Below are 25,558 nucleotides of genomic sequence, written 5' to 3' on the forward strand. Positions count from 1 at the left end.
ACTTATGTATTTTTTTTTAAGATCGTACCTCGTATGCTTACTTAGATGGGTCGTCCTCGAATCTCAAGTCCCAGCCAATCTTCTCACCCAATTCAGGCAAAGCCTTTGCCACACTCTGGACGTCCTTATCACCTCTACCGGAGACGTTAATGATGATGTGCTGATCCTTAGACATCGTCTTTGCGAGCTGGACAGCACCGTAGACAGCATGAGAAGACTCCAAAGCAGGGATGATACCCTCAAGTTGTGACAACAATCTGAAACCTTCCAAAGCCTGGGCATCGGTGGCGGCAACAAAGTCAGCACGACCAGAGTTCTTCCAGTAAGCCAACTCAGGGCCAACACCGGGGTAGTCCAAACCAGCAGACACGGAATGAGTGTCGTGAACTTGTCCGTCAGAGTCCTGCAAAACGTAGGTTCTGACACCGTGGAAGACACCTGGAATACCGGCTGTCAAGGTGGCAGAGTGACGCTCAGTGTCCAAACCATCACCACCAGCTTCGACACCCAACATCCTCACGGAGGTGTCGTGCTCAAATGGAGAAAACATACCAGTTGCATTAGAGCCACCACCAACACAGGCAACAACGGCATCAGGCAAGCGGCCCTCGTTCAACTCCTTGAATTGTTCCTTGGCCTCTCTACCAATCACACTCTGGAAAGTTCTAACAAGGGTAGGGTATGGGTGGGGACCAATGGCAGAACCAACGACGTAGTGAGTGGATTCCAAGTTGGAAACCCAGTATCTGAAAGCTTCTGAGGTGGCGTCTCTGAGGGTCTGTGTACCGTTGGTAACAGCCACGCACTTGGCTCCCAAAATACGCATTCTGAAAACGTTAAGAGCTTGACGCTTCACATCCTCAGCACCCATGAAAACACAACATTCCAAACCGAACTTTGCACAAGCAGTTGCGGTAGCGACACCGTGCTGACCGGCACCAGTCTCAGCGATAATTCTCTTCTTACCCAATCTCTTGGCAATAAGCACTTGAGCCAAAGCGTTGTTGATCTTGTGAGATCCAGTGTGGTTAAGGTCCTCTCTCTTCAACCAGATTTGAGCACCACCAGCGTGCTCAGTCAATCTGTCAGCCTTGTGTAGACTCGATGGTCTACCAATGTAGGAATATAAAGATCTGAACTCTTCCCAGAATCCTGGATCAGCAACAGCAGTCTCAAAACCTCTCTCTAACTCAGCCAAACAAGTGTGCAAGGCCTCAGGAACGTACTGGCCACCAAAATCACCGAATCTGGGGTTGTATTTGTGATCTTCCTCCAAAAGTGGCTTTGGGGCATTGATGTCCGTTGGAGCGCTGTAAGGCTTGAAGTCCGCTGGAGCAGTTCCGTTGTAGTCCTCGCCCAAGATGGAGCGAACATACTTGTATGCGATCTCACCTCTCTCACCTGGCTTGGAGCTTCCCAAAAGGGTGATGATCTTGGATCCAATAACAACACCGTCGGCTGCTGCACCAACAGTCAAGAAGTGCTCTCTAGTACTGACACCGAAACCAACAGCCAAAGGAGTGTCGCCAGAGAACTTCTTCACACGGTTGCACAACTCCGAGATACTCAGAGAAACTTCCTGAGCGGCACCAGTGGTACCCATACGAGAGACCACATAGATGAAAGAGTCGGCAATGCCACCCAAAACTTCCAAACGAGCATCGCTAGTAGCTGGTGCAACCAAAGGAACGTAACTCATACCGTACTTGGAGCAGGTGGTTCTGAACTTGACAGCTTCTTCTGGAGGCAAATCAACCACAATGTAACCATTGGCACCGGCTCTAGCAGAATCCTCAACCATCTTTTCCTCGCCGTACTTCATGATAGGGTTGTAGTATCCCATCAAGATGATTGGAACGGTGACACCTTCCTTTCTGGCTTGCGCAACCATCTCCAAACACTTTGGAACAGTCATGCCGTTCTCCAAAGCCTGCGTGTTAGCAGCCTGGATAGTAGGGCCATCAGCAATTGGGTCGGAGAAAGGAACACCCAATTCAATGATGTCTACACCACCCTTTTGCATTCCCTTCAAGATGGGAATAGTATCTTCCACAGAGGGGTAACCGGCCGTGATAAAGTTCACCAAGGCGTTTCTACCCTCTTTCTTGCATCTGGCAAAAGTTTCTTTCAACAAAGCAGACATTGTGTAGAGCTATATTGATAGATCTGATTGAAAAATCGAGAATGAGCTTCGAGGGCAGCACAGCAGTCTTATATACACGATCGTTATCTTGTCAATGAGTCAGTTCAGGGTAACCCCTAGGCGAAATGTGGGGCAAAAATAGATTTTGAACAATCTCAAAATTCGGGTAGCCTTATGCCTTTGAGAAATGTCTGGGGTGTTGTTTCAATCAAAATTGGGTGCTGGTCCAGGTGAAGTTCTGACGGACGTCCGCAAAAGAAAAGCGGCAGGCATGCGCATCCGTCAAGAGGTGAAGGGTATGCTAGACTATCCACAATCACATACTTTCCTTGCCGGTCAGATAGATTATATCTTCTATTTGTACTTCTAACAATCTCTTATCAGAACATTTGAAATTGACAACTCTAAGTTGTAGACTCTTCATGATGTATCACATTCAGCTAGGTGACCATTGAAGTAAGCAAGAACGACCTCAAAGTAAAAAACTCCGGTAGAACGATTTTTTAGGGGTCTCTTAGTTTGGATAGCGGCTTGAAGCCTCAATAGTGTGAAGCCTCAATAGTGTCTTCTTTGTAGTGTTATTAGTCAAAATGACCTCAAGCAGTTAAAGTTCGTCAAAATGCAAGCGATGAACATTTCAGGCCTTAAAAGGAACCAAGTAGAGAGCCTCTCAAAGATATAAATGCAGTGAACAAAATCGAGTGAAAGGTCAATCATAACCCTGCGTTCGCAACCCTCGTGGATACATAGCAGAGTGCCACAGTTTCGGAATAGAATCATCGTAGTTTTGGGCTCTTTATTCAACTCTTCCTCTGGCCGTTCTTCTGTGGTGAAACGTTCTGTTTCTTCGGCAGGCCGTTTGCCTTGGCATTTGTCTCAGGTTCTTGCCCTAGTTTGATCTGAGACAAGTTGATAATAGGAAGTAGGCGGTTGTACCGAGCACAGTACTCCTTGATGGTGTTTTGCACCTGGGTGAGCCGTTGTTGAAGGGCATTTTGGTATTCTTGTTGGCTGTGCTTCTCGGGAATGGAGGCTAGCTGCTTGAGAAACAAGGACATGTCATTTCTGAGGATGTTGACTTCAGCTTTGAGTCGCTCTAGCTCGTCAAAGATAGCTTTGCTATCGATTCGCCCGCTTGCAATGTCGTCTATTTTAATCGGCCCGGACAAATCACTCATGGTGGTGGAGTACCTTCGAAAGTGGAGAGTTAGAGATGTCGCGAATGTGGGAACCCGCACACTATATTGCCTTGGCGTCTAGCATTATCTATTTCTACTGCGTAGGGTGACTATTCCTTTTTCAACGGTCCAGCCGAGTTTGTACTGTTCAATGAAGCGACCTAGATCGCTGTTGACGAGCTGAGCCATTTCGTCGGCGGCCATTGTGAAATACAGCACTGTGAGACACTTGGCCATGTGGCGCATCATCTTGCCAGACCCGAGCTCCATTACCTGCTTTCTGGATTTGTCCTTTTCGTTTCGAAATAGCTCCATCCATGTGACATAATCGTCAAGATCCCATGCCTCGAGCACAGCGTACAAAGGGTCTTGTCTGCTGAAATGGCGGAAATATAGCAGCCATGCTCTACCACTGTCATGATTGCAGTGAGAGATATGTAGCGTCATTATAGCAGCCACCGAAGCCGTCTCTTCTTGAGTCATTAGGTTGGTTCGTAGAAGAAACTGCCCGCATGGCACATACGTCTGATACTTGCCGACGCTGGCTCCGAACTCAAAAGAGTACATGTACACTTCCTTGGTGAATTTGTCCAACGTCAAATGGAGCATTGCCTCTCGTAGTTTTCTAAGAGAGTCTAGGATAGGATCCGGCTTCTTGCGGTCCATCTTTTTGATGTCTTCGAAGTAGGCCTCGCGGGCGCCGGCATCTTTTTGAAGCTTGTTCTCCTCGCCTCGCGACACGTAGCCATAATCCAGCTTTTGAGGTTTGTTAAACCTTTCCTTTCTCTCTTTGAGCTTATCAGGCTCTGATTGTGGACTGGACTTGGCCCTCCGGTTTGGAGGTACATACTTCTTGGACATGTACCAGTGGTGTGCATCAGTCGCGCTACTGCTTCTCGGGCTTGATGCCGGCTCGTTTCTGGTATAGTGAGCGACTTGCAAGGTAGCGTTCGCCAAAATTAAATATCGCCACCACAAGAATTGCGAAAACGCTGACGCCTAATGTGAGCTTGTACACCTGTCTGTAGCAACCGTTGCCAAGACTGCAAACTGTCACCCCCAATTCGGACATTACAGTGTGCCTGTCGTAAACCTTACCAAAGTGGTTGGTGAAGAAGAAGGAAGGGATGATCGGGGACATTCCCACGAGACCCAGTTTCCTGAGAAGTTCTCCATTCCGAAAACATCTCCGACGATAATCGGCATAATGCAAAACGTAAATCCGTAGAAAAAGCCTTGGAGCATGGAGGCCCACTCTAGATGATGCGGATCGGTGATACTCAAGCCCATGATCTGTGTAGCCACAAGGCCAATTCCCGGGATAAACAAAAGCCATCCACGGGGTTTTCTGAAGCTCTGACTGATAATGTCACCTAGAATGCCCGCCAGAAGGCGGCCCACACAATTTGCGACAGACAAGAGGCCCACTTGAACCTGCTGTTCCTGCTGGATGACGACCTCCATGGGGACGTACTCTGCGGTAGGATCAACCGGTGTAGTAAACGTGTTGGTGACCAATGCCTTGACCATATAGCCGACGGTGTAGATGTACATTTGGCCTAGCGATGCAAAGGCACCAGTGGCGATGAAAAGGAGCCAGAAGCGGGGTTTCGTAGCAATTCGACCCCTGAGAGCTCTGTATTATGATGGAGACCGTGGTACTTGATCGGCTCCGAGTCAATTTTCTGTCCGATGGTAGTCAATTGGATGATCTCGGAGTTGCTGGCTTTGTGGCGCTTTGGCAGCAAGTCTCTGAAGTCACAAAGCATCAATTGCGGCGAGCAGATAACGGTTATCACGCCCACAGACAAAATCAAGAAGCCGAGAAACCCCGAGGTATCACCGGGGTAGTACACGGACGCGACGACGGAGTAAAACATCGCCGACAAACCGTACAATGCCAAAGGGAGCGACGTGGCCACGCCTCTGATGTTGGGAAACAGCACAGCGCAGCATTTGAGGCATGCTGAGTTGATGAATGTGGATCCCAATCCCACGCTGAATAGCAAGAAGCACAGGTACCATAAACTAGACAAGGCCTGGGAGTATTGCTGTTTGAGGCCATAATATGCCAAACAGATAGAAGTTCCGCCTATGAACAAGCTGACCGAGTATCCCTTGCGGTCGACAACAACTCCAGCCACGGGCCCCGTCACAGCAACACCTAGTGATCCACAGAGTGCTATCAAGGAAGAGTCTGTGGCCAGGTAGTTGAGTCTTTGGGCCAACTGAGGCGAGTACGACGAGTATAGATACAAGGTGCCGCAAACAAGGCCCAAAAAGGTACACAGGAGGAGAACGAGCGACTTTGTGATTGTAGAAGGCATTATTGATGCATTGGGTGAAGTAGGTGGGTCGCGCTGATTTAGTGAGGTGTATTCTCACCTCGGGGACGATCTGGAGAGGGGGGTGTGTTCAGGAAAAAAGTTGCAGACTAAATAAAAAAAAAAAAACACACGTTGAAAATGAAAGAGTTCCATCAAAAGGGCGCTTCTTTGTTGAGCTGCCTTCGAAAGCTGGAGGTTGAATTTGATTATTTGGAAAGTCTATTTGATGCTTCTGAGGACATAAGGTTTGACCAAGTTGGTCTGCAGTGTGTCGCAACGCGAGTCGTAATTTTCAGGAACAGTCGCCAGACAGCAGGAGAGCATAGTGGCGGCGCAGAAGAGTCAATTTTGAAAAAGGAAAAAAAAGCAAGACATCTTTGAAAAGTTGAAATTCCCCAAGATCCCTCTTCTTTTGAGGAAAACTACGGAATTGCTTGCACTGCCTGGTTTGGGTGGATGCGCAGTTACTGGCTGTTTAAGAGAGTTATGCGCCGATCGCTGTGGCCTTCAGGCGCTACATTACAGCCTCGCTGACTCACTTCAAACGGCGATTTACAATTTCGAGGCAGTGGGCTTTTTGAATTTTTTCACCAGAAGATATGAATGAATTGACTTTGGATTATTCACTATTGATTTTTGAGAACCTGTTGTCTGGGCGACTCGGTCTGCAATTGGGATGACACCACTGTATTGTCTGGACCAAGCAACAGCTGACGTAACTCTTTGCTTCCTTCACCTGTTTGGAATATTATTTGATTGTAGAAAATGCATTGAAACTGTGGTCTCACTGGCCGTCAGATGTGCCGTTAGATTGGCTAATTCTGCCGTTTGCAGTCATTTACTCCGCTTTCAATTGTACTTAAACAACCGTACACTGTAAGCAAAAGAGTTCGTGAAGAAAAGAAAGATTTATGCCTCCACATCATTTCATCCAGCCAATAGTTAGTAATACCATGTTACAGATTTCCCTCTCTGGTGCCTGATTTCCAGCACTCTTGCCTAGTGCGCAGCATTTTGCAACCATTCTTGTAACCACAAATCCAACTTCCCATGCCCTTGGTCAAATACGATGAAATCCTCTTCAATGCTACAACAACCGCTGTCTCTGAAATCGAGGAAAGTCTTCAGGAAGCAGAGCGACTCTTCGCCTTGCTCTTGATGATCTTCTACATTACCTTTGTGTTTCTCGTGCTGGGAGCAGTCGGACTCGGCATCTATGTCTGTATTGAGAGACTCATCGATAATCGTCGCCTTCAAAGAGATGCAAAGATATACGGAGACCCTATGGGCAGAAGGGCACCAAAGAGAGTGATGGTGGGCAAATGGTTCTACAAACAAAGCGACTCTGCATCCATTGAAGAGCTCAATTCTGAGGAAGCCTATGAACTTATGGCCGCTGAGGGCCTCATAGTGCCTGAAGAGGCTCATGCTAGGCGACCGAGAGGTGGAACCATTGTTGACCCACCTGGTAGCCGATCCGTTGGTCACTTTCCACAGCAACAGGGCTTTGTAGCAGCTTATGTAACAGACGAGGACCCTGATGAACTCGAAAAATTACATAGCTCCTTACTGACGTCGAATATTACGTGAACTATAGCTACCATGGAACGACCTGTTTTTCGCAGCCATTCCTACACTGGAGAAGTAGTATCAAGCTCGCATTCAGCTCCATCCCAAGTGATCTATGACAATTCTGCCGGCTCTACGAATTGCCTTCTTTGGCTCTGACAAATTCAGTGTCACGTCCCTACGCAGACTATACGATCTCCATAAAAGGAACCCGCTGCTTGTATCATCTATCAAGGTGATTACCAGATCCATCAAGCCTACCGGTCGAAACCTCAAGAACATGATAGACGTGCCCATTGGCGAATTTGCCCAGCAACGGGGTATACAGACGTTCAGGTCGGATTCACTGAGGCAAACACTAGACATCCTAGAGACTGAAAAGTTCGATCTAGCCGTGGCGGTTTCGTACGGTAAGCTAATACCGGGCAGTTTCCTCAACTCTATGAAGTACGGTGGGCTCAATGTCCACCCTAGCTTATTGCCAATGTACAGAGGCTCTTCGCCAATACAATACGCATTGATGGATGACTTGAAAGAGACAGGTGTGTCGCTTCAGACGCTACATCCTACGAAGTTTGACCACGGCTTGATACTCCTGCAATCTCAACCAGTCTCCATTCGAGAAGATGACAACTTCATTTCACTTTCAGAGCGTTTAGGGACGTTGGTGCAGAATTGCTTACTTCTGCTATCGAGAAGGGCTTATATGTTGACCCTGTCAAGCCGATACAACTGCAATCTGCACCTTCATTGGCTCCTAAGATAACCCCCAAGATGGCACAGATAGACTGGAACAAAACAGCAAGGCAAGTAAAGCGTTTAAACGATGCTTTGGGCCCATTGCATGTCTACAAGGAGGTTGACATTACGAAGAAAAAGAAAAGAGTTCATGAGCTTCAAAAAGTTATCATTGATGACATTAGCATATCACAGAATTGTCATGGTCTCCAAAACCCTGGTGAATTTCTTCTCAATCCCCAGCTGAAAAGTCTCATCATTCGTACAGTCGATGGGTCCATTGCAGCTAAGAAGCTAAAGTTCCAGTTCTGCGGCGATGAAGACCCGGAGACGTTTATGAAGAGACTAGCGAAAAGGGCCGGTCAAACTCTTAATCAATTTGTATATAAATCCTAATTACTGGATCACCTTAGCATGCACATTGAACTTTTCAACTGCAACACGAAGCCTTGCGTACAAGAAATCCTTGTTTTTCTTCTCCGAAATGGGGATAAATGGGCCTTCCTTCGCCTTGAGCTTAATAGAAATACCAGTACTCTCTAGGCCGATGCTCTTAACCTGGTCGAAGTTCGTCACCCAAATGACCTTGAGTGAATCAATAGAGAAGAGTATGATTCTCTTGAACGTGATCACCACCGCTTTCTCTTCTCCGGCAAGGAGCAAGTGTGCCAAGTAGGTCTCATTGAAGAAGCGTCCACCTTCAATGGACTTGAGCCAAAACTGTCCCTGTGCTTCTCTCTGTGAGTATGGACGAATCACCTGGTCGTAGGAGACGTATCTGGGGAGACGAACTTTCTCTAAGCCATCTGCATCAAATACTGTCGTGGTGTTTCTGATACCCTCGCCCACATTAGAAGCAAGATCGAAGAACCCAATAGCAGTTTTGGTGGGGAGACCAACAACACCCTTGCCAAGTCCCTTAAAGAAGCCATTTGCTCCTCCCTTTGCGGCTCCTTCCGCTGGAGCGGTTGCAATTCCGGTCACTCCAGACGAGATGGACTCGAAGAAAGAGTTGGCTCCAGACGAGAAGCCGTACAATGCATGTTTTGGCTTGTTCCGGCGTTGGTTCAACCTTCTTCTCTCCTGGAAGGACCTATCCATAGTTGCTACCGACAAACCCTTGGCGAGAGAGCCTGTAACCTTAGCAAACGAGTCCGAGAATCCGAAGACAGACTTCTTGACGAAACTCAAACCACCCTTCGCGATTCCAATACCTAATTCTTGAGGACGATCATTGATAACGAAACCATGATATGGTTCGTAGAAAATATCAAGCACACCCGACGAAATGTTGTTGAATAAGCCCACTGGATTTCCTAAGAAATCAGCAGACCCCAATATCTTGTGCAACTGATAGAAGAAGGATTGTCCGTAATGCTTTTGAACAGATTCAAGTAAAATAGGAATTGGCACCCTTATGTTCTCAATAAACAACGCATTCAACTTTATTGGAGCATCGTTGATATTACCAATGGCCATGGTAAGCACATTCACGAAAAACATAATCGTGTTCTGAGATGAAGTTCTGTCCTCCGCATTCACTCTCTCTGTTCTCACAAACGACAAATGTGTCAGAGTTGGCTGCAAATGCAAAGCCTCAAAGTAGATATCACTAGCGTCAGACAACTTTGTTGGTTCAGGAATCTCAAGATTGTAATCACAAAGCTTATCCTCAACATGTGCATTCCAACTAGCTCCAGGGAATTTAGAGAAGTCCAACAAAGCAAAGAGGAAATCCTCATCAAGTTCCATAGTCATTTCTTGGAGTAAAACTGTGGCATACTTGATGAATACAACACCGTGTGACTCATCCTTCACTTTGCAAATCGATCCTGAAAAGGACGGGTGGCTATTCATCTCCTTACCTGACTTTGGAACCACTGTAGGATAAAGAATGATAGGGAAGATGCCGCCGTAAAGCTGGTTATCAATCTGAACCCACTTCAACTTCAAACTCAAGTTTTGATAAAGGTCGGACTCATTGTACCTGAGCTCGAGGCCTCTCAAGGTAATATAACAAAGTTCCTGCGATCTTGTGTTAATCAAAGAGATTCCCAAACCTTCAAACCGAGTAAAGATTTTGGTATAGTAGTTATCATCAACCTCATCCACTTCGAATTGCAGTTTAGAAAGCGTGGCACTAGAACCTGCGGTCTCAGTCTTTTTCAACTTGTACAAACTCAATCCAGGATCGTAGTCTGAGATTACAAGCGATTGGGTAGGCCCATCAGCAACCACATTGAGATCAAGAATTTTCTGTACGTCACGCTCGGTCGCTGGCAATCTAAACGGTTTGAGATTACCGATCTCGGCTAAATTCACAGCTCTCTCACGTCCCCGAGTTCTGATGATCAACTCTTTAACAACTGCGTTTGGATAGTCGTAGGCATAGGGCATAACACTCTTTCCAGGCACCTTGTAATATACTGGCTTGTAGACAGTGTCTCGCTTGATAACCTCTCCGTTCAGATCAATATTGGGGTTAGCTTGGTAAATGTAAAGCTCTGTATCCGTGAAGTTCCTTATAGAGTATGGCCAATTGTTGTGAGCACTCTCGACTTGAATAAAAATGGTGGCATTTTCTGTCATGACATTTACTTTTAGAAGTGATTGCCCTTGGCCCTCCTTCTGAAGCTTCAAAAAGATCTGCCCCACATCATCGATTGCAAAAGGCGAAGACCAGCCTTTTCCGTTGTTTTCAAATTTGAGCATAATGCTCTTGTTTTCAACTCGGTGAAGTGAGTAAAGAGGAATCAGTTGACCGGCATCAAGCAGAATTTGTTTTGTTGAGCCATTCTCCACCAAAGAAAGGGGCTCTGAAATGGCATTCTTGATAACATATCGAGGTGAAAAGGTCACAATCTTTGAAAGCTGGTACTTTCCTTCACCTTCAGAAATCGATACACCAAAGTTCATTTCGGTCTGCTTGTGGTTAAGCTGCACCAGCAACCCCATATTCTGACCAATGGCGTCAAAACTGATAGGAGCAGAAAGAACAGAGTCGGATATCTTCACAAGGCCTCTGTTCAGTCTTTCGCCATCCCTGTCGAATGAGAACATATGAGGGATGTTTTCAAGGGAGCTGGAGGTTTCCAACACATTCAGACGACTGGCTTTATCGACGACTGATAAGCTTTGACCAGTTCTATTCAAAAGGATGTAAGGACTGTAAATCGACACTTTCAAGTTTTTCTTCACATCATGTTTGGGATAATGCATCTTTAAACGCACATTTCTTCCAGATTCACTTCGAGTGTTTATGAGAACCTCCCGCTTAAACTCGCTCTTCTTCGTTGAATTGATAATTGCGAACTCAGACTTACCGAAAGAGCAATCAAGAGGCTCCACACTGAGTAAGAGAAGAGCGTCAAGAGTTACGACATGGACAAAAGTGCTTTCGCCCTTCTTCACAGATCCACTCCAGTCCTTCTTGCTGCTTTTGTCGTACAATCTGAAATTGAAATCGAAAGGAAGTAAATTCTCAACCTCAAGTGGTGCAGAAATCACTAAAGTGAAATGAGGATAGATCCTTGCAAGCGGTTCATCTTCGTCGTAGTTTGCCTCCACTTGATAGTAGAATACGGAGGTTTCTCCAGTACCCACTGATGAACATGACAATGCGGTCCCCTGCTTCATGAGGTCTCTCCATTCCAACGTACCATTAGACCAATTGAAGTTAGTTTCGAGGTAAGGTTTGATCTTGAGCTTGCTTGAAAAGACTATGTCAATTGGAAGTGCTTTAGTGTCACCAGCATCGACAACAAGTTCAGTGTCCCGGCCATTCTCCGCGTCGACAAATTTAAGAGCGATCCCTGAATCAGAATCGTTTTGAACCTTGACAGTGGAACGCAAAATAATAGTTTTGACATTGTCGTCCCCAAAACAATCTCTGTAGCAAGCCTATTGTGCACGCCTTCGATTGCTGGTGTCAACATGAATATCTGCTCGCCCACTCCAGCTGCATTTATGTTGCCAACCTCGTCATAGGGCGAATCGAGAATTTTCAACCCAAGAACATCTTGTTCATTGTCAGTGTCCAATTTCTCACGAATGACTCTCCAATCTTCAAACGACCACGGAATCTGCTCCTTGTTCTTCAATACCTTCTTTTCTTTTCTCAGCTTTTCGCCTCGATCAGTCCAAAGCTCGAGGTCATAGCCTGTCTGGTTGAGGATTTTATATGGAGTGACCTCATCTCGGGACTTGTGTTCTTCGTCAGGAGAGATAGCTGAGAAAATTTGGGAAAGTAAAGCCACAGATCTCGAAGAGATCGTTATTTGAGCCATGCTTCTGGAAACAACATCTATCATGATACTTGGCTTGGGATCAATAGCTTTAGAGGCATAGATTGAAACAGGCCATGGTTCCACCAAAGGCTCCCAAGTGGACTTTGCGTAGTTGTAGATGTTCACGTAGGGCTCGAGGTGACATTCTGCGCTTAATTCAGTAGACCAATTCACAACCTTAGTCTCGAACAGATTTATATTCGCATCAATAACAGGCAATTCGTGAACATCACCAATGAGAACAAATCTGGCACCACCAAAAGATGCATTAAACTCTTCGCCCTTAACAATCACTTCAGTGGTCAATGAACGTCTTCTTCTCTTTGCTGATTCCTTGGAAAAACCTGAGACAACACTTGGTGCATATTGTGAAAGACGGCGCTTGAAGTCATCGGTTATGCTATGGTCTGGCTCAGATGGGTTCTCGATATCGATGCCCATTGCCTCTGCGTAAAGCTCATTGGCTCTATTAGCGATCCGCATTCCCAATCGAACTTCACGCAACGAAAGTCTAACGAGCAAGGGGTCAATGGAGAGCTGAATGTTGGTCAAGAATGAAGTTGAGGTCGAACCTCTTCCGTCTAAAGCGAACGAAATTGAAAAATCATCGATGATACGAATATTTTTCTCAAAATCGTTCATCCTTGTAACAAACATGCCTATACTGTCGGCAGCAAGTGAAACAATATTTTGACTTGTCACAAGAACTTGTTCCACCTTGAACACAATTGCCTCAGTATCCTCCTTGGTTGAATCAGCAAGAAGCAAAACCGATGGTTTGGTGATGTTTATGGAAAATCCAAGCGCTGAAGCCAATGTTTGCTCCTCTTCCTTCTCTGCATTCTTGAGTCGATCCTCCAATGAATCTTCAGTCTCAGACTCATCATCTTCAGCTTCCAACGCGGCAGACACACTCTCAACTTGTAAACCTTTTGTGGCGAATGCTTGTAATCCAAACATGAAATCGAGAGCTAAGATGACCTGCGGCTCTTCAATGGTTAACATGACCGTCGTAGCCTTCTTATCTGCCACGCCTGTAGATCCTGTGGAAGCGTTGAGCTTGAACTGATCGCCCTCACTTTGAACCAGTGGGATCACCTCAGTATACTTATTCGAGGTATTTGATCTCACATCGCTAATCGTGAACGCATTAATAGAAAGGTCTGAGTTGAAGTTCTCATCATCCTTCATGACAAACAGTGCTTTCAAGTCCTTTACCGCCATCAATGCAAGTTTCTTTTCTTCGATCGACGCCACGTCATTCGTGTCGTTGTAGAGGCTCAAAGAGATTTGTGGAATCTCCAATGCAACGTCAAATTTGATATGCTCTGGTGAATTCTGAACGGAATCTTCAGGCTCGGATTTCTGAATTTCTCTTCCGTCGAGTGAAGTAAGATCCTTCTGTCTCTGAATAGAGGTATCATGAGCTATCAAAGCATTTGCGTTTTCAGCGTCGGCTTCAATTTCGTCCATAGAGTCGTCGCCACCGGTTGCCATAAAGACAGAACTTACCTTATTTTGAAGATTGAACAAATAGTTAAGCTGAAGCTCAGACAAATGGAAATCGAGCTCGGGTAAGTTTCCAGATACTTTGAAAGTAGGCTTGTCTGCCTGGAACTCTTCAAGATAGTCAATCTGGAAACCAATGTCTAGTTTCTCGACCATCTGACTTTCTTGAACCACATCAGCAAGATGAAACCTCGACGTAACCTTGGTATTTCTGAGACCGGCGTACATCACGTTGTACACCAAAGAGTCTCTTGTAACAAACTCATTGTTAAGGTAAAGTTCACCAAGTTCAGCAACTATAACATCGTACTCATCTTTGCTAACATCAATGAGTTTGGGTAAACGAACCGTGGGTGCCCGGACCAAAATATTCATCTTTATCCTGATGGCATCATCAATTTGGTTTGCCTGGTTTATGGCAGCATCTCGTGCCTTATCATAGATGGCCTTCATTTGAGCAAACTTATTGAGATAATTGAAAATCTTTCCGAAGGCATCCTCTGCAAAGTTGATGGTCAGAGATCCGGTAATGAACTCAATGTAGCTATCGAATGGCTCCTTGTTAGTGGCTGGGTCGTATGTCTTGTAAGTGAATTCTGCCAAGTTGTCACCATCGATATTTATCAAATTACGGAAAATAGAATCCCTCGGAGAGCCCTCGTTAGATTCATCGTGCAAAGACAAAGCTCCAAGGCAGCCACTCACTTGCAAAGCCTCTGGAAGGACGAAAACCTTGACATTTGCTGTGCTCAATTGTAAAGTGGCTAATTTTAGGTCGTCTTCGTTGAGAACAACGATAATACTATCAAGGTTTACCTTCACGTTGATTTTTTGAGGAGCGACTCTATCATCCTTGTAATCATTGTGCTTCAACTTATCGGCGGGTGTTTCCTCCGCATTTGGATCGGTGAAGGTGTTCAACATGAAATTAAGAATGCTCAAGTATGACATCCTTGAAACCACACACTTCACGGCAGACATATCCACAATTATATCCAAATCAAACACTTCGATATCATTCCCCTTGAATTCGACAATTCTTTGAGTCCTTGTGAGATCAACCTTGAAAAGTTCTTGTTGCTTGCGCTTGACGGCCTCAGTTTCGGTAAAGTTTCTCGAGGACACCAACTTTTCAAATTCAGCAACGCCAGACTTTTCAATATGGTCGATAATATCAATGTCGATTAAGGTCAAATCAAGGTGCATATCGTAATCAGTCTTATAGAATGTGAATCTCAAGGTGTCTCCGATGAGGTTGAGGAAGGGCTCTGCTTCTAACGTAACAGCATCCTTGCATCTCTTCAATGACATGTTCACCTTTGATACCTTAAAGTCCATTTCAAACATGTGTTGTGGGTTCTCGGGTCTTTTGGCATTTGTGAGAGTGCTCATAGATTCCTCGACGTCCTCTAGCTTGTATTCTTCTCCTTTTTGACCAAAGGCATGGAAAACGCTGTTGTCATCTCCATCATTATCAGAGAGATCTGGTATAAGGACATCCACAAGCTTCATGATGGTTTTGTATTGGAAGTCGTTGAGCGCAATGTTGATCTCTGGTATTTCTCCACCGACTTTGAACCGCGCCAAGTTCGTGGCCTCGGGTATGATTGAGACCCCTAGATTTAGTTTGATGTCCAAATTATTGAGCATAACTGCTGACTGTTTTGAACTCTCTGTATGAAGCTGCTCCATTGTATCCTTGATCGTAGAACCCACAAGGAACTGCGCATCTTGGAGATGGAGGTTAAATTGATCATACATGAGTGTTTTGAGTTTGGTCCAGTCCTCCTTGTCGTAGCTCTCTTTCGACTTGATTTCTTCAATGGTTGCCTTGTCCACCAAATTACTCGTGACGCTAAGGTGACCAGCATCTAATATAGCCACGGGGGATTTCCAACTCGTAGGATCAAGGGGAAGAATGATCAATGGCGCCTGAAGATCGAGCTTCACATTAATGGTCTTATGTTCTTCCAATGCATATTGAAGACCCAATCTGGTTTGTGCGGTGATACCTTCCATCGTGGCCTCAGCAGCATTCATTATAGCACCAATAGTGTCAAGATGTATTTTAGGAGGTTTGAAAAATTTGATGATTTCCTCAATGAAGAAAGCGTTGTAGAAAATAGTCATGGAGTTGAGTTTGGCGAGGAGAATAGAGTCTGCGCTGCCGTCCAATGGATTATTTTCGAAAGATACTTGGAAAAACGGATCTTGTTTTTGGGACGTAATGGAGGAGGATGCATCATGGAATTCTTCCACGGATTGATGAAGATCTGAATGGACGTGCTTCACGCTGACGATATGTTTGTAAAGAGTCTTTGAAGTACCGTCCTCCACCTTAAGCTCTTGCAATTGGAAGTTAGCGAGGAAAGAATCTGGTCTTTGATAGAGCTGTGTTCTACAGCCCTCGACAATAACTTCTGCCAAGCTGGGGCCGTGTTTCACAGGCTTCAAGGAAATGCCAGCTTTTTTGACAGTCATGAAGACCTCAACAGTGACCCTGTCGCGTGGAATATTCACAGCATCAGTAACAGCGTCATCCTCGTTGAAGTCAATAGTTTCGTATAAGGCTTTGCGCTGTTCATCTGTCAAAGTGAGGTTCAAGCCGCCCTCAGACTTTGGAGCCTCGATGGTATCCTGACTCTTGTTACCATACCACCATGAAGAAATCCAGCCACCCTGTGATGCTGGCTGTGGTGTAGCAGGAGGAGCATTGAGTTTCTCCTTACGGATCTCACTTCTGGCTAAGGAGCGGTAAAACCTGATATCCTCGTAGGGTAGATCCCATTCCAACTTCTCGAACATGGTTTCGTCCAGCGCTGAGAGTGTCTTTTTGAGCACTTTCTGTTTCCACAAGCCGATGTACTTCTTTCTCTGGTCCCTTCTCTTCTTGAAGTGATCCCAGCTCCAGCAATAGTTTTTCTCGTGAATCTCACCGAGGATACTCTTTGCTGTATATCTAAACCACTCTTTTGGATCCTCTTCAACAGAAACCTTTGGTCTGTACTTGCGGAACTTCCAAGTCTTTTGGTACCAATGAAGCTTGGACGCGGTCCAAAGCACATCTCTATACTGACTGCTATCGAACTCAACGCCAAACTCTTCGAAGAAGAGCTCAGTGGTTATATGCGGATGCGTCTCAGTGGCACCTGTTTTGTAAACGGTAAGGCGCCCTTCTCCGGAAACAGGTTTAAGAAGGTACTGCTTCTCAGATCTGGTCGCAAGTGTGGATTTAAGAGCCTCGAGAACCTCATCTGGCGTACCTGAAAAGATGCTGGAGCTCTCCGTGTTCATGTAGCAAGAGAAGTTCTTGAGCATGAGTAGCTTCCTGGAAAGGCTCTGGGTAATCGAGATGAAGCTCGGCTTCCATTGGTCATCCGTCGAAACGGCCGACAATTCATCGAGTGTGAGACCCAATGCGTACGGTGAGTCTGTCAAGACACCTTCGTCTTCATAGCGGACATGAATATTCTTGATGGTCACTTGCAAGTTGTCGACGATCTTGGTGACCAAGCTCTCGGTGAAGGACTCGTTGGCAGCCTGATTGTCACCCTTTGAGGCATTGAGATTGGAGGCAATTGCACTTTGTAATGCCTCTAAGTCTTGAAGCTTCTCTTGCTTGAGCTTCTGCTCCCTGGTAGCATCCTCATCAGCATCAAAGTCATTGATGATGATAGGAGAGGCAAGAAGGTACACGTCCTCAATTACCACCTTCACTGGCTTTCCCTTCAAATTGGACCATGGAATCAGTAATGTGAGCTCTCCCAAGTGGCCAAACTTGACATCCACCGGCAATTTGAATTTGTCTAGCGACTCCTTCTTGAGTCTCAAGTTCTTCAAGCGAACGTCACCAGACCATATTCCTATGTTAAGCTGCTTGGGATCGAAGTTTTCTATGTAAGACCCCAAGAAGCGGTTCAACAATGTTGCAACGACGGATTCAAACATGATCTAGTACTAATGGATGAAAAAGGCTGTGCTGCTGTTTGGACCAACAAGCATCAATAGAGCAATCTAGCGAGTGGTTGTGTATACAATTATAAGACAAGGCCTGGCACGTCAATCGCCGGTGAATGTAAATTCAGACAATAGTACTTTTGACGTCAAATACTTTATCGAAGGAGAGGAATAAGAATCTGGAGATGTTCTCATTGTTCAATGGGTTCATAACATTAAAGACTAGTGGGAAGTGTATACGCACACGGGCTTATGATGCAGAACCGTATTGAAGATCCAGCGGTATGTAGTGTATTGGGTTTTGGCTTATCGTTTGTTGGTGACTGTGTGTGTCATTTCCACTTTTTTTGTTCATGTCTGCGCCGAATGAAGCGTTTATCATGTTACCCTTCCGGTAATGTATACACTAGATCTAACGTTGCAGGGGTCAAGTCAGGGGGTTTTAGTCAGCGGAGAATGCGCCACCTCACCGAATTAGCCACAATCAGAAGAATCTGGACTAGACGTGTTTTTGATGTAATTACGGATTTCCGAATTTACAGCGTAATTTTTGTTTCACGAGAATCTACCGTATTTAGAATGATTAGTAAAATCCGCAATCCTCAAGCCATTTCGCAGCCAATCGTCACGTACCAAGAGAAGCAACAAAACTGTACTAACACCACAACTAAAGGTCATCGAAAATCTTTAACTTTTTTAAAAAATGGAGTAAACGACGAGTGGAATACCCCTCCAAATCTCATTTGGCTTTTTTTTGTCCTGTTTAGTTCTGCAGATTCCCCGTGCCTCGAGGCAAGTCCTGGTTCGGACTCATCACTTGACCAGCGGCACATGACTTTATCTTATCGTGTATCATTCCCCCTCTACTGTGGTTCCGTACGCCCTCAACCCCATACTACTCCACGGCGTAATTTGCCTCCACATATACAAACATAAGGAAAACTTTCGGAACTTTTCCTCATCATAACCGCATACACTGTTCTTTTAGGTTGATACGGAACTCCACAATTTTGGCCTGCTCCATCTGACTCACTCCCTCGCGTAGTGGCAAGGGCCATACTACATTATAGACTGCAAGTGGATTCAACTTAACGTCTCATCAGATTACAAATCCTGATAAACCTCACATTTCAACAACAAATTAGGGCGACTCCTGATAGCACAGAACATCTGACAGATCATATCACTACATCCATGTCTAAAACCATAGGTGTATACACGATCGGACCCGAGATAGGGAAGGGCTCCTTCGCCACCGTATACAAATGTGTGGACAATAACACACATGAATCCGTGGCCGTCAAGTCCGTGGTGCGTCTGAAGCTCAAGTCCAAAAAGCTTATCGAGAACTTGGAGGTGGAGATCTCCATTCTTAAGTCCATGAAGCACCCCCATGTCGTGGGGCTACTTGACTATCACCAGACGTCCACTCACTTTCACTTGGTGATGGACTACTGCTCTATGGGTGATTTGTCCTACTTCATCCGTCGTCGGGACCAGCTTGTGAAGACCCACCCGGTTGTTTCGCAGCTACTCGCACGCTACCCTTCCCCTGAGGGATCCCACGGCTTGAATGAAACACTCGTCATTCATTTCTTGAAGCAGCTCAGCTCTGCTCTTGAGTTCTTGAGATCCAAGTCGTTGGTGCACAGGGATATAAAGCCACAGAATTTGCTTCTTTGCCCCCGGCACACTCTAGGGAGCAGTTTGAGAAGGAAAACTTCGTCGGACTTTGGGAGCTCCCCATCTTGAAGATTGCCGATTTCGGTTTCGCAAGATTCTTACCGTCTACATCAATGGCCGAAACATTGTGTGGCTCTCCGTTGTACATGGCTCCTGAAATCTTGCGTTATGAGAAGTACAATGCAAAGGCTGACTTATGGTCTGTTGGTGCTGTCTTCTATGAAATGACTGTCGGCAAACCACCCTTTCGTGCTGCAAATCATATCGAGTTATTAAAGACCATCGAGAAGACACATGACAAGATCAAGTTTCCCTCATCTGCACAAGTTCCGGAGTCGCTCCGCAAGTTGATCAGATCACTCTTGAAATACAACCCAACAGAGCGTGTCTCTTTCAACGAATTCTTCAATCATCCACTTATTGTTAACGAGTTGGAGGGCAAGGATAGGCCATTGGACACATCCGAAATGGACACAAACCTTTTCATCAGTGAGTACATCTCACCAATAAAGGCCTCTGATAGGGCCAAGTTTGTCTCGCCAATAATGCCCACGACGAACGAGGACAGCCAGAGAAATGAAGAGGGCCGTACTCTGTCTAGATCAGGGAACTCAACGCCCCCTTCGAATCCCCAGCTTATCAGAAGAGACTACCCACGAGAACTCATGGCCCATGGCTCGAATTCAAGGGATGAGCAGATCAAACTGATCATCAATCAGAATAGCCCTGATTCCAACGCTCTCACACATTCTATTCAGCCAAGATATCACGAGATCAAGCCGGGTCAGCGTCCACACAATGACGTGATTTTGGAGAAGGATTATGTTGTGGTCGAGAAACGTGCAGTGGAAGTCAATGCAATTGCTGATGAGTTAGCAAAAGTTGGAACGAATGCTGTGGCCTCTCACACTCAACACTTACCACCTCAGGGAAGCGAGCGCAATGTTGTACTACTGAGGAGATCGTCACAGAGGTCCTCTGGGTCCTCCGGTCGTAGACCAAGCTTCGGGGAAAGGAGAATCTCAATCTCAATCTCTCCAACAAATGCCTTGGGCAAAGCAATTAGTCTTGCCTCCAATCGTCTATTTGGCGGGGCAGCGCAAGCTGCTGAGATACCGGAAGAAGGCTCCCAAACTGGCGAGCTCAACAATTTTTCGACGATAATTTCGAGTCCAGATTTTGCAAACAACTTACTTTTGAAAAAAGTGAAGCTTCCTACTTCGAACACCCTCTTGGCTGCGAACAACCAGGAACAAGCTGAAAGGAGCGAATTGCCATACGACGAGAAAGTGTTATCTCAATTAGAGTCTTTGGCAACAAAGTCTCATGCTATTAGTTTGTTTGCGGATGTCAAGTTCAGTCAATTGATTCCTTCGCCTCCATCTACAGACGAATATGATGATGAAATCATGCAACATAATGATTTGCTTCCCCAAAGATGATTAAAGCTATCAGTGAAGAGGGTGTTGTGTTGTATGTGAAGACGCTCTCTCTTCTTGCGAAAGGTATGGCTCTAGCAAGCAATTGGTGGCTTACTCACTATGACAAAGACGAGTCAACAGGAGAGCAACAGCTTGTACGGTCTTTGGATCTCCAGGTTTCGTCTCAAATAAATGAGCTCGTACAGTGGATTCGGGATCAATTTAATGAATGTCTCGAGAAGGCAGAGTTTATCAAGCTAAGGTTGGAGGAGGCAAATGCCAGCATCAACAAGGAGGAAGAGATAACTGGCGTTTCGAACCTAACTGAGACTGCGACTGCAACTACAGTGAGTAGAGATGCCAACAGCGATTCCGTACATGTTGTTGCAGAGAAGTTGATTTTTGATAGAGCTCTTGAAATATCGCGGAATGCCGCAGTCAATGAGTTGGTGAAAGAAGATTTGAAGGGATGTGAACTCGCTTATAGCACTGCGATTTGGATGTTGGAGGCTCTTCTTGATGAGGAGTCTCCAGATGTTGATAAGTTGGATAATGAGGATAGGGCTATGGTCGAGAAATTTGTTGTCAGTATTGGCAACAGGTTGTCCGTTTTGAAAAAGAAGCTTGAATTGAGTTGAATCAATTCATGTCTTTAAGGAAATCGGCGCCATATTTCTGGTTCGTTTGATTTTACTAGTTAGTTTAAAGGTGAGGGAAGGGTTCATCACCTGGTCGAGAATCCTAGGATAGGATGCATTTACACCGGAAGAATATATAAAGATAAGAATAATGATAAGATTAATGATAAGAGAAGGATCACTTGCGTGAATTTACATGTTTTGGAAGTAAGTCTTTCATGATCGGTCAACGACCATGCACACTGATATATTAGCTCACTTATTCACAGAAAAATTACAATGTTACCGTGCACATGTCACAATCAAATGGCTTCTTCTTTAATCGGGTCAGGTCGAATGTGTTGGAGGAGTCCTAAAGTGATGGAGTTCGAACGCTGATAAACCGGGCGTGCGAGCTCTGTTCCTTCTCTCATCTGCTGCTTCACGACAGATTCCCGATCATTTTCAAGATGTTTGGATTTGGGAAACGGAGAATGAACAGGCTCCTTTTTGTAGTGATTCCTGAAGTAACCTGATCTCATTGCGGACTTTGCAACTCCCGGTACAGCATCGTTAACCCGAGCTTCTCTTTCCTGCAGTGAACTGCCATTCGAGTAGGAGTCAAGGTTCACTTGATTCCGCAATGGGGAACGCTGTACCGATGGTTTGCGTGGAATCTGTAGAAGCGAAGGCTGCTCCTCTTGATCAAAAGTGATTGTGGCGTTGGAATTCAGGGAAAGTACGGAAACCGAGGTACTCATGTCAGTGTCAGCGGCCTTCTGTACATTTCCCATCAAGCCTTCAGGAACGTCCTCAAACTCGACAAGATCATTTTGGAACACAACCGGTACGTCATAAACCTTATTCTGGTGGTGGATCAAGTCCGGGAGGTTGGAATCATGTGAAAGAGCCCTATTACTCAATGACAAGAAAGGGGGACGTCCCCGAGGGGTCACCTTGGACGAGAACTTCAAGGTTAAGTTGCCAGCTTCTTCATCACTTTCGCTCTCACTTTCACTTCCGCTTCCGCTCCCGCTTCCACTGCAACTGCTGCGTGACTGGGAAGTCAGTGACCTAGTACCGGTCGAGTATGACAGGAACCTGGACCTTGAGGTCGGAGCCACACCTTCATTTGTCTTTGTTTCCCTTGAGTTTTTCATGCCTGACATCAGTGAGCCCAAATTGAAATTTCTGAATTTCTCATTGATAGAATCGAAAGCATCAGGTTTCCCACCAAGATCAGGATCAGAGTTAATGACACCAGGTTCTGGCAAGAAGCCTCCATGCTTCTTTTTCCTGAACTCATGGTATTTGTGCGTAAGATATTCGTCATTGAAGCTGTCCAATGAAGCAAAACTCTCGGTCAACGGCAATGATATCACTGATGACGCGCGTCTTTTGTTGTCAATACTTATTGGGCCCACCTTAATCTTGCTCAGGATAGAAGAATCTGTCGACATTGGAATGGCTTGGGGCTGTGAAAGAGGATGCTTGGATTCCAGACCCAGTATATATTCCGTCTTGCTAGGTCTAGGACTCGATGGCGTGCTTGCATTGCTGTGAAGAAAAGCACTCGACTTCCGTCTCTTCTGATCTAGTTGTTGGATTCCCTTAAAAGTGTCAATGACGGATTGATTCTTCAAATAAAGATCTCCCCCAACATTTCGCTTTGTCTCGATTTGAGGAGCTTCTTGAAAGCCGTTGACGCTTCCTCTTCTGCTCGAAGATGAGCTATTGGTTTCTAAAACATCCTGAAATAGCAAATTGTTGCGACTAAGAACGACCGATGGTCGACTCCCAGTATTTTGGCGCGAGAGGGTTAAAGGTTCTGGTGAGTTTTGACCAGTTTGTCCCGAAGAAGACTTGAGAAAAGAGCCTGCGTCATATGTCTGTAAGTGAGCTCTGGACAACCCCATCGGAGGAGTCTGCACCGATTCCAGGAGAATAACCGAATTGTTTATGGAGGGATTGTAGCCCATCGTGTTGCTGTTCGTGCGAGTTGCTAGATTGGAGGATTCATCACTTGAGGAGGTGCTGGCTTCCATTTTTAGTGCAGCCTTGCGGAGTGCCTCCAGATCTCTTGAGCGAAGAGCATGAAGGAAACTGCCTTGGATTCTGTTTCCCACACCAATGACAGCATCATCTAACTCTTCTTTGGTGATTTCATGATTCCTCAAGGAGTCAAAGGCTGCGGCCGTTTCAAGCGAATTGATGAAGAAAAACTCATGAATCTTATCGACGTCATCTTCGAGATCCATCAAGACGAAAGGATGCTCTTTGATTGCGCTAATAGTGAGTCTAGTTTCACTATTTTTGTCAAGGAGTTTTCTGATCAAATCCTTCGCCAACTCAAATTCCTCATCACTAACTTCTTGTGGGGAATGGAAGGCGTCTTTGCTTTCCGGGAAGACCACCTCTTGGTTGACTATCACATCAAATAACGCGAACTCCAGTTCCGCGTTGAAAGGTACCTTGCCGAAGAGTAGGCAGTATAGCGTGACACCCAAAGACCAAATGTCGATCTTGTATGTAATTTTGGGTGTTTCGCTACCGCTCTTGGGGTCCAGTTGTTCCTTCTCCAAAGATGTCATTTGGATGGTGCTGTTGCTGGCAGAAAAGGTTGTGCGGCAAAGCTCCGGAGCAAAAAAAGCCGGAGTTCCCACAGTCTTTGCAAGCTCTGCCTCAGTCATACAGAAACCTTCATCGGTATTTCCCAAGTACGATGCGAAAGAAACACCGAAATCACTGATTTTCACAGTATTATCTGATCCGACAAGTAGATTGGCAGGTTTTATATCCCTGTGGATGATTCCTTGCATATGGAGGTATTCAAGACCTAGAAGCACGTCTCTGAAAACCTTTCTGGACTGTCTGAAGGTGAGATTAGGAGAATAAATGTCGGCGAGCAATTCATTATCGTCTAGAGGAGACGCCTCTGTCTTGTGATGCGATTTGGTTTCACAGCATGGTATGTTGGACTCTTGGGAGTCATGCAATGGTGCAGGGCTCTTGATCGGCGTCAGTCTCTTCCACTTGATCTCACCCTTCTCAAGGTATTCAAGAACCAAGTAGATTTTATGAGAACGACGATCGTCGAGCACCTCCCTAAGGTTGACAATGTACTTGTGGTCACAGCGCTTCATGATTGCGATCTCTCTGCGGATCTTTGTTTCGTAGTCGCTGTAAGGGTGATTAGGGGAAGCGATCGAGCCTCGCTTGCTCAATAGCCTGCGTTCCTTTTTGTTTTTTCTGTTCACAATCTTAATGGCTACAAGCTCGCTCGTCGTGAGGTCTCTGGCTAACTTAACTTTGCCATGTTCACCTCTGCCGATTTCCCCACGTATCTCATATGTGTTCAAAACCTTGCGTCGTGTGATTGGGTCATACTCTAGAGACACGTAATTCGTTTCTTTGACCAATCTCAGTCGTGGCCTTGATGGCGGCAGGATGGCCAGACTCGGTATGTGGTCGGCGGCAGGGCTTTGTATGCGACTAAGTGATGCGTTGGAATTGAGAGAGGAAACCAGGTTCTCTCGGGATCGGGATACCAGACGTTGTAGGAGGTTTGCAACCTTTCCAAAGAGGTTTGGGCGTAGCAGCTTGTCTTCGGAATCGGACGTTTTAGGCATGGATGGTCTTTTCGGGATCGAGTTACTTCGATGTTGGGGATCTTCCGACGCCAGCATCGTAGGTGTAATATCATCAGCGACAGACACTCCCGTGGCCGGGAGTGACGATTTTGGCTTCACTTTGAGCAGGTCGGGAGGCATTCCGAGTTGTCCAAAGTTGAACTGGTATGAACGGTGGAAAGTCGGGGAAAAGTCTGCCCAGGATGACCTGAAATTCCAATATCAATGAAGTTGTGAAAAGCTGGGATCTGTGGGCACTCAGATTGGGGAGGATTAGTACCAGATGTTGTTATTCACTGTGGTTCACTGATTTGTTGGCGTGGTTGGTTGTATTCACGATTGCTTAAACCGGGGACTAAAAAAAAAAAAAAGTTACACTCTTGTGCGCAACCGACTGGAGAAGCACCGAGAAGAATGGATCTGGGTGTAAAAAGATGGTAATAGGAAAAAGGAATTGTTGTTGAGATAAACCTTCCGGAATTGGTGGTTTTCAAAACTCTT

The 25,558-nt window shown here is 45.7% G+C and overlaps 9 protein-coding genes across 9 annotated transcripts; 4 read left to right on the plus strand and 5 right to left on the minus strand. All coding sequences in view use genetic code 12, as the record gives it.

Annotated features, from left to right (window-relative positions):
- Nucleotides 1-37: 37 nt before the first annotated feature.
- TRP5 (tryptophan synthase) lies at nucleotides 38-2,143 on the minus strand (the record flags this gene model as incomplete). Its single annotated transcript, XM_025479662.1, has 1 exon — nucleotides 38-2,143. The coding sequence occupies one exon, from the start codon at nucleotides 2,141-2,143 to the stop codon at nucleotides 38-40; it is 2,106 nt and encodes a 701-aa protein (XP_025339135.1).
- An 800-nt stretch (nucleotides 2,144-2,943) lies between these two features.
- On the minus strand, nucleotides 2,944-3,321 carry MED3 (Med3p; the record flags this gene model as incomplete). Its single annotated transcript, XM_025479663.1, has 1 exon — nucleotides 2,944-3,321. One exon carries the CDS (start codon nucleotides 3,319-3,321, stop codon nucleotides 2,944-2,946), a length of 378 nt encoding a protein of 125 aa, XP_025339136.1.
- An 84-nt stretch (nucleotides 3,322-3,405) lies between these two features.
- CXQ87_001114 (uncharacterized protein) lies at nucleotides 3,406-5,648 on the minus strand (the record flags this gene model as incomplete). Its single annotated transcript, XM_025479664.1, has 3 exons — nucleotides 3,406-4,173; nucleotides 4,474-4,955; nucleotides 4,976-5,648. The coding sequence occupies 3 exons, from the start codon at nucleotides 5,646-5,648 to the stop codon at nucleotides 3,406-3,408; spliced, it is 1,923 nt and encodes a 640-aa protein (XP_025339137.1).
- A 1,050-nt stretch (nucleotides 5,649-6,698) lies between these two features.
- On the plus strand, nucleotides 6,699-7,238 carry CXQ87_001115 (uncharacterized protein; the record flags this gene model as incomplete). The annotated part of the gene is made up of 1 exon (XM_025479665.1): nucleotides 6,699-7,238. One exon carries the CDS (start codon nucleotides 6,699-6,701, stop codon nucleotides 7,236-7,238), a length of 540 nt encoding a protein of 179 aa, XP_025339138.1.
- A 94-nt stretch (nucleotides 7,239-7,332) lies between these two features.
- FMT1 (methionyl-tRNA formyltransferase) lies at nucleotides 7,333-8,329 on the plus strand (the record flags this gene model as incomplete). The annotated part of the gene is made up of 3 exons (XM_025479666.1): nucleotides 7,333-7,870; nucleotides 7,891-8,254; nucleotides 8,278-8,329. 3 exons carry the CDS (start codon nucleotides 7,333-7,335, stop codon nucleotides 8,327-8,329), a joined length of 954 nt encoding a protein of 317 aa, XP_025339139.1.
- A 22-nt stretch (nucleotides 8,330-8,351) lies between these two features.
- VPS13 (membrane morphogenesis protein) lies at nucleotides 8,352-17,698 on the minus strand (the record flags this gene model as incomplete). The annotated part of the gene is made up of 2 exons (XM_025479667.1): nucleotides 8,352-11,844; nucleotides 11,889-17,698. The coding sequence occupies 2 exons, from the start codon at nucleotides 17,696-17,698 to the stop codon at nucleotides 8,352-8,354; spliced, it is 9,303 nt and encodes a 3,100-aa protein (XP_025339140.1).
- Nucleotides 17,699-18,901: 1,203 nt separating this feature from the next.
- On the plus strand, nucleotides 18,902-20,832 carry ATG1 (serine/threonine protein kinase; the record flags this gene model as incomplete). The annotated part of the gene is made up of 2 exons (XM_025479668.1): nucleotides 18,902-19,347; nucleotides 19,407-20,832. The coding sequence occupies 2 exons, from the start codon at nucleotides 18,902-18,904 to the stop codon at nucleotides 20,830-20,832; spliced, it is 1,872 nt and encodes a 623-aa protein (XP_025339141.1).
- Nucleotides 20,833-20,897: 65 nt separating this feature from the next.
- Nucleotides 20,898-21,449, plus strand: CXQ87_001119 (Atg1 family protein; the record flags this gene model as incomplete). The annotated part of the gene is made up of 1 exon (XM_025479669.1): nucleotides 20,898-21,449. One exon carries the CDS (start codon nucleotides 20,898-20,900, stop codon nucleotides 21,447-21,449), a length of 552 nt encoding a protein of 183 aa, XP_025339142.1.
- A 302-nt stretch (nucleotides 21,450-21,751) lies between these two features.
- On the minus strand, nucleotides 21,752-25,198 carry CXQ87_001120 (serine/threonine protein kinase; the record flags this gene model as incomplete). Its single annotated transcript, XM_025479670.1, has 2 exons — nucleotides 21,752-24,960; nucleotides 24,982-25,198. The coding sequence occupies 2 exons, from the start codon at nucleotides 25,196-25,198 to the stop codon at nucleotides 21,752-21,754; spliced, it is 3,426 nt and encodes a 1,141-aa protein (XP_025339143.1).
- Nucleotides 25,199-25,558: the final 360 nt, after the last annotated feature.

This window comes from Candidozyma duobushaemuli (assembly GCF_002926085.2).
Source record: "Candidozyma duobushaemuli strain B09383 chromosome Unknown A_B09383, whole genome shotgun sequence".
NCBI lineage: Eukaryota > Fungi > Ascomycota > Pichiomycetes > Serinales > Metschnikowiaceae > Candidozyma > Candidozyma duobushaemuli.